At 48.8% G+C, this 7,986-nt stretch overlaps 1 protein-coding gene across 4 annotated transcripts in view; it reads right to left on the bottom strand.

The window, feature by feature from the left end:
• Window positions 1–2,348: 2,348 nt before the first annotated feature.
• LOC116953992 (kinesin light chain 1-like) overlaps window positions 2,349–7,986 on the bottom strand; it is a 30,783-nt gene continuing 25,145 nt past the window's right edge. For all 4 annotated transcript variants that reach the window (XM_032974360.2, XM_032974359.2, XM_032974361.2 and 1 more), the window contains one exon: window positions 2,349–7,800. In XM_032974360.2, coding sequence (XP_032830251.1) covers window positions 7,708–7,800 — 93 coding nt within the window. In that variant the 3' untranslated portion in view covers window positions 2,349–7,707. The remainder of the gene's footprint in view (window positions 7,801–7,986) is intronic.

Below are 7,986 nucleotides of genomic sequence, written 5' to 3'. Positions count from 1 at the left end.
TCGGGTGGTGGCGGGTTCAACGACACATTCATATTTACACGACCTAACCCCAAAAATACCCTCCTCGATTATGGGTCGTTTAAAGTAAAAAATAAAATAGCGAGCTGAAGTTAGTGAACAAGACACAGTCACGAGCGCCGTTGTGTAAAGGCTGGCGGTGGTGGCTACCGGCGCCTGTGGAGGCAGCAGCGAGGGTTGGTGGATCACACACAGATGGTGCGAAACTCCCTTCTACCCGTGTGCGTCGAGGAGCCGCGTGCCCTGGCTCGTCAGGAGAAGGCGGCACAGCAGAGTGCTCTACGGCCTCCACTTGTTCAATCTGCATGGGATAGAGCGTTGCCCCCTCGTGCGTGTGGGTTTTCTCCGGGTGCCCCAGTTTCCGCCCGCATGTCAACACGCAATTGGCCGACACGGAGAGGAAGATAATAAGTTGTACATGACGATGGCAATGTCCTGCAATTATGGCTTTATTTTTTGATGATTTGGGAAACGTTTTTTTGGTTTGGACATGTTTGTTTTGTTGTAGTACGGAGTTAGACTGATGGCCTTAATCTAAGTTTTTGTGGTGGTTGTTGTTGTTGTTGTTTGACTTGCATCCCACTGGGATTTTTTGCACACAGCGTTGGTGTACGGTACTTTTTTCAAGAATATTTTTGCTGTTTTTTTCCATGGATTTTCTGTTTGCAAAGTCAACACATAGTCACTTTAAGATGTTTTTCTTGTTCGTGTTTTTGTTTTTTTGTTTGTTGTGGTTGCACCCGATTCAAGAGCCGGATGGCTCACAGGGCTATACCAAAATAAACTGAACTGAAACTGAACTGAACTGCTGGAGACTCCTCGCAAAGTGACGCACTTACTCGCTGGAATGTTACTCTTACTAGATTTTGATTTTTGACGTAATTTCAAACGAGACGTCATATTTCACCACCGAATGCGGTTTGCGAGGATCGTTCGTCAGCTTGCTGGGAGCTGATGAAAAATAAGCGCATGTAACGCGTGTACACGTCACAATGAGCGCATGAAACGCGTGTACACGTCACAATGAGCACATGAGACGCGTGTACACGTCACAATGAGCGCATGAGACGCGTGTACACGTCACAATGAGCGCATGAGACGCGTGTACACGTCACAATGAGCGCATGAGACGCGTGTACACGTCACAATGAGCGCATGAGACGCGTGTACACGTCACAATGAGCGCATGAAACGAGTGCACACGTAAAGCAACTACGTCATCTATTCAATATATATTATTAATCATATCGGCTATGAAAACCGACGTGTTAAGAAAGTAGCTAGGAGTGTTGTTGTTGTTGCCTCAAGTCCGTCAGACATAGACGTCTCGGCCTACTGTTAAGCAAGTCGGGCACGCCGCGGCGGCGAGATGTTAACTCCCTCGCCTGGGATGCAGGTCGTGGGTTCGACCCTGATGCCTGCTGTATGTGGCCGTCACCTGATGATGCTGCTGCTTGTTGCTGTAATTACCGGCGAGACGTTACGGTACTCGCATGTTAATGTCGGGTTACTCTCCAACACACAACCGGTTTGCTGAGCTAGTAACGAACCGGCATGTTTTGTTAATGTGACAAACCTTGTCAATTGGTTGTGGCGGGTGGTGGTACTTTTAACGACACATTTATATTTACGTGATCTAATCCAAAATAAGTAATATTTGAAACAACTTTAACAAAAAACACGCTGTAATGAAATGTACCGTACTGGCAATGTAAGAACTCCACGACTCCAGGAAGTGGCCCCGAAGCTTGCCACAACATAAGGGCCCGTGGTGACTTACAGCCAACTTCAGTTGACCGTGGACAAGTAGACCCAAGCCGAAACATAACATATAAAACATAATGTATAAAAATATATTTTAATGCTAGAATATAGTATTGGCATCAGTATGACATAAGTATACCAAGTTTGCAGTCGATACCACATTGGGAAGAGGGTTATAATGGAGTTACAAGATTTGAGGATAGCACAACAACAACAGAGTGAGTTAATAAAAAGCGTGCAAAAACCCTCTATTATGTATATTTGTAGTTTACATGTTTTCCCTGTGGTCGAGTCGATTTTTCTCCAGTTTTCCCCTCCACATTTAGAAACATGCGTTTAGAGCGTTTGGCTGCAATACATTTCAACATTTGTGGCAAGGTCGCTTCTGAAGAGCTTTATAGATCGGTGGGCCCGACCTGGTAAAGTAAAATGTTGCAGGTTTTTTTCTTTTTTCAAGTGAGCTACAGTAAGTAGTTCTATCCTACAGCGAGGAGACCCCAATCAACGTCATCCTCAAACGTTTAAAAAACGTTCGCCATCGCGGGGGAAAGAAAAAGAAAAACACATTTTGACGTTCATATTTTTATTATTCATTATTACTCTTTTAATTATATTTGAAATCTTTAACAAGAACAATGACATTATCAAAAACCTGATGCCCAATCACAAGTGCACGACATTACTCGTAAAATCACAGCAGATCACGGATATGTAGAACGAGTCAAGTAAAAACCTCCAGGCCATTAGTCACTTCACGATGCATATCTTCAGCCACGGGACTCATGCGTGGGTTCTGGACCCTGCCTCTGCAGTTCTCTTGATTCTTAATGCACAAAGCTTCAATACCCAGTGTATGGTTTCGGAAGAAAAGGAACTCTAGCCAAAAAAAAATACTTCTGGAGAGACGTTTCAGGATTCATAAAGCAACAGCTACCAAACGCAACAGTTACCCGTGTGTATGGGGCAGTCCCCGTGTGTCTGGGGCAGTGCCGGTGTCCCAAGAAGCATTTGCAGAATCGTGTATTTATTTGTTCTTGTTTATAATTGTCTGGCCTCATGCTCGACTCATGATAGGGGGAGGGGGGGCGGGGTAAAGGACGGGGGGCTACCTGAGCAGTGAGCGGGGTTAGCGGGGGCGTGGGGAGGGTCTATGAGCAGCAGGTCAGGGCCAACTTCAGAACAGAGGCCGATGAGTGGGAGGGGGGTAGTGGTTGAGTGGGAGGGGGGTAGTGGATGAGTGGGAGGGGGGTAGTGGTCGAGTGGGAGGGGGGTATTGGTTGAGTGGGAGGGGGGTAGTGGTTAAGTGGGCGTGGTTAATGAAGGGGAGGGGCTGCCAGCTCACCACCACGTGTCCCAGTTGAGTCTCCCAGAAACATGGCGTGTTTCGCGATCCAGCCCTCTTGGACTGCCAGTTAGATGTGTGATGAATCTCTCCGTCACCTCCCTTGCCCGTAACAATTTAAAGAATTGTTGCAATTCAGGATGACAATTAGATTTCAGAATCTGTTCTTTATTGTTACATTATGGTGCATGGAGTGGTCTCTCATGGCTGCGAGCATCACATGCACCTACTGAATACCTGCTTCTTCAAATAGCGCCCCAGAGGTCAGATTGTGGCCTGCAACGGCTCATGGTAGTGGTCCAAAGAGCTATGGCCCACAGAGAGATATGGCTCACCAAGACGTAGATACACATGAGATGAGTGAGAGATGAACGAGAGATAAGAGATGATTAATCTGTAGACAAACGGATACAGATTCGCGAGAGGTGAAAGAGACATGACCAAGGGGATACATGCGAAAGGGGCGATTGTGACCAGAGGACTATCAGTCGTCCCGTCATGCCTTGCGCGTCACGTGATGTCACTGCACTGCGTGTATCGCGCACACAGCCTTGGGTTAGACTACCCAGCTGTTAAAAACAACATAGCCAAGATTTTGACTTGAGTTGTTGATCTAAATCACGGGTGTGCGCATTATAAGTGCAGGGCAGTGATATTGTGTCACGTCGCATGCATGGCACGATGGGAGAACTGATGGTTTGGTCACAATGGCGATAATGACGAGGAACTTTTTGTAACGTCTCAAGAATGTACTTTCCGCCGTAAAGCCATTTCCCTCCCCCCCCTCCCCCGAAATTACGATTCCAAACCACAATAGTATTCATATTACAGTATTAGCGTACCGTTTGGTGTTCACAAACATCGGCAGGTCAGATCACATTAAAAATAATAAAATCGCCGTGAGAGAAACGCGTTGCTTTTTGAAGAAGTCTTTAGACACTTCAAACGGCAAGCGACGACGACAACAAAAAAAGAACACCCATCGAGTGGGTGCTTTAAGCCAGTGTGTTCGAAATAAAGTTGCATTACAAAAATAAATTAACCCTCAGACAGTAGTGTAGTTACGACAGCATCCAAACGCCACAAGGGGCCGTATAACCTGAGGACGAATGAGCAGACTAATTCCGCTTTGAGCCAGAAACCCAACACCCCCCCCCCCCCCACCACGTGCAGGAGGGGCCTACACCGCATTACAAGGTTGCAGGCCAGAGATTTGAATTGTCAGACCCATATCAAGGTGGAAAAACAGAGATGTGGTTGTTTGCGAATAAGCAACAGCATAGTTTATATTACGTTCGTCTGCAACCCACAATTGTATCTGAATCGGGCTGTTGGCGTCGCGTCAAACAGAAATCTCGCAGAGCAGCGCGAACCTTCGCAGAGAGAATTCTGACATCCATTCAAGTGACCTCTGAACTACGCAGTAGCGGGGAGGCGGCACTTTTATCACCCGCTGCCACTCATTGCGTGATAGTCAAACCGATGATTAACATTCTCAACAGCTGGGATTTAGACAAATTAAACGTGCGGAACCAAGTAAAATTTTGAACGGTATTTTTTTTTCCGCGTGCGCAGTTATTGGTTACTTGAGCTGACACCATCAACTCTTCGACACTTGAGAACCCGGTTCAATCACAGGTGGCCGCAACCTGGATTCAGAACCCAGGACCTTAAACGGTGCCAGCTCACAGCTCTCACCTCGGAGCCGGCCGGCCAATCACCCGACACCACAAAGACGAGAAGTTTGATATTCGACGAACCATCGAAAGCTTGTGACCAAATAAAATCTGCAATGTCTCCGACCTCGTCAGACCTAGGAAGCTAGGCAGGATCGAGCCTGGATTGTGTCTGGATGGGCGACTGCCACGCATGCAACATAACGTAGGTTGCTGCGGAAATAAGTTGTCAACAGACGGCAGTGCTATTGTTGTACTGTACTACGGTATACAATGCACTAAACCGTACTACGGTCCATCTATGCTCCCCACCTTCACTAACTCGCACTGACCCGCATTGGCGAAGTAGGGTTAAATAAACCCCTATGGCCCACGTAAGTGTGAGGAGGCCCTCATCCAGCATTGGATTGACAAATGGGTTGTACACGCGCATATATAACCACTGAGACGGTCATCGCTTATTCATTTCACTTTCAATGGCCACATGGGGGTCTTGCCAGGACAATGGATTTCTGGTCTCAAATTGGGGGACACTGCCGATTTTACCACAATGAACGGAACCAAGTTTTCTACCCTCGGTCACGGACCACACGTACGAGACTGCAATGGTATTTAACATTTCATCGTTTTTTTGGCATTCACCAGAACCTCCACCAAATAGAGCACCGTGTGAACAATCCACCGAGAAATCAAATCACCCCCTCAACCCCCCGGCCATAAGCTGTGGGGTGCCACTACGATCAGCAGAGCTCCGACGAGCAACCACGAGTTCGCAATTCGAAATCAAATTCGCCGTAGAGTCGTTTGTCACCAGTATTATCCGGCCCTCGTGCATTCTAGGGGGTCGATAAAATGCTTACCGCTTTGTCGGACGTCACCAGCGGTTGTCTTATGGAAAGACTGCCCCCCGACGAAGGAATATGGAATTTCCACTGCCAGCTCGGGAGAGCGGGTGGTCGCTGACAGAGATAAGAACCGCCCCAATGTTTGTTTGAGCAGGGAGATTACTCAGGGAAAAATCTGAAATTCAATGGTGGACTCATTTTTAAATCTTCCAGTCATTGTGAACCGTTCGCAACCATCAACTCACTACGCTCGAGAAACTCGTTTCAAGAAAAAAATCCAAAACCAGGGTTCACAGCGATGCTGGCTCAGTGCCGATGACCCTTAAGCCACCCAGCAAGGTCATCCGATATAAATTAATCCACCCAGCCACCCGTGGACTTTGCCGTGACTTCTGCCCGTAGGTTCGTTTGGAATGCACGGTGCGTACACTGAGTGTGTGGCAACGTGGCAGAGTGCTAAGCTACCTAGGGTGTTCACTTAATTACTTTAGCGCGATCGATAACCGCATGCACAAAACAGTCCATTCGAGGATTGCCGCACTTATTAAAATGTCCTTTCAACTGAAAAAAAGTAAAACGTCTGCGTGTGTATCTCAGTCAACCCATGGGACCTGGGTCTGTCCCGTGACTTCCTACTAACAGCGAACCCTCCACACTTCACGGAGACTTAATGTGTACCTAGCCTTGCACAAAGCACCGTGGCGACGATACTGCCACTTAGTGGCGACTGTCGTTGGAGGTACCGCTGATGAGTGCCGTGCGGTTTGAACGTTCGTGCGAGCCAATCGATCCTCTCGTCACCAACGTTGAACTTGAATTAATTATCGATGCCGTGACAAACGGAACCGATAATCTATTCTGAAAACGGATTGTCGAAAAATCTACGGTCGGCCAACCAACTCCATCGGCTAACGACCGGAAAGGCAGGTTACAATCGCTCCGCGGAATGTCCCAGCCCATCATCCGACTCGGGGTCAAAAAACGAGCACCGATTTGTGTTGACAGTGATTGTCTCGTTGATCCTTCGAGGCTGCCCAAGAGAGGAGCGCCACTCGGCTGGGACAGGAGCGAGGAACCGGAGCCCACGGGCCGGATACGACCCCCGTCTTCATTTCACACGGCCCGGCCGACACAACAGGAGGCCTACACTACTTCGAAACGACCCGCCAACAAATATTTATCCATCGCTGCAAGCATCTCAGCCACACAAATCGGGTGCTGGAGGGGAACTATCGACCTGGCATCAACCACTGCATTTCTAACTTTAGCGCCACGCTCAAAGTAACTGCTGTCACTCCAAGAGACTCCTGGCAGTGACAGCGGTGGCAGCGCTGCGCATGCAGTTGCCAGCCAAAGACATCCGAAACTTGTATTCTACCCTGTGGAAGGAAACGGTTCCCCACCCGTGCAGTGAGAGGTCGACTGCCCGGTTCACCAGCCCCACGTCGCGCCAAGACGGTCAAAGCGGCAGTGCCACAGCTGATCGTCGCTAATTCTTCCAAGCGTCCAACCCATTCTACTCCCAACTAAGTGCAAAACACAAATTATAGCACAGAAGCGGGTGCTGGGGGAGGGGAAGGGAAGCTGACATTCGTCCTAAACTCATCGCAGCTGCGCTTAACTCAACGACACAGCTCAGTAAGGCTAAACAATTTCACCTGTTTTGCATTTAGTGCAATCATTGGTAGTGAAATTTTGGGACACCCACTATTTTCGACTAAACGCGCGATTGTTTAATTTTTACAGCAATAATGACGAAACTTCACTTTGGTTTTGTGCTATATATATTTTTCTCAACAATCACGCGTGTGTGTGTGTGTGTGTGCGCGCGAGTGGGTGAGCGTGATGGGTGGGTGAGTGAGTGACTGTGAGTGGGTGAGTATGGATGGGTGGGTGAGTATGGATGGGTGGGTGGGTGGACGAAGGATGGGAGGTGAGAGGGGGCCCCCGTCAGTAGAAGTAAGCAGGGAACGCTTCCTGTGTGAGATCGTACCGTGTAAAGCAAGTGAACAGGAGCCCACATTTTCGTCACGAGGTTATGAGCTGGCGTTGGGGGGCCGGGCTAACGGGGCCCAGAATCGTTGTGGGGGCCCAGATCCACGTGGCTGGAGCTCAGGGGACGAGATTCGCTCAGCCGGCGGTTCGACCTGCCAGCCTGCGCAGACACGGAAACGTGCACGCACGTGGTAGTACACACGGGGAGGGGGGCATACACACGGGGTCATGCAGGGTCATGCACACGGGGTCATGCAGGGTCGTACACACGGGGTCGTACACACGGAATCGTACACACACGGGGTCGTACACACAGGTGGGTCATACCCACGGGGTGATACACACT

Source organism: Petromyzon marinus, chromosome 53 (assembly GCF_048934315.1).
Source record: "Petromyzon marinus isolate PM22_M1 ecotype Great Lakes invasive population chromosome 53, UKy_Petmar_22M1.pri1.0, whole genome shotgun sequence".
Taxonomy (NCBI): Eukaryota; Metazoa; Chordata; class Hyperoartia; order Petromyzontiformes; family Petromyzontidae; genus Petromyzon; species Petromyzon marinus.
This window is presented reverse-complemented; position numbering and strand designations above follow the sequence as displayed.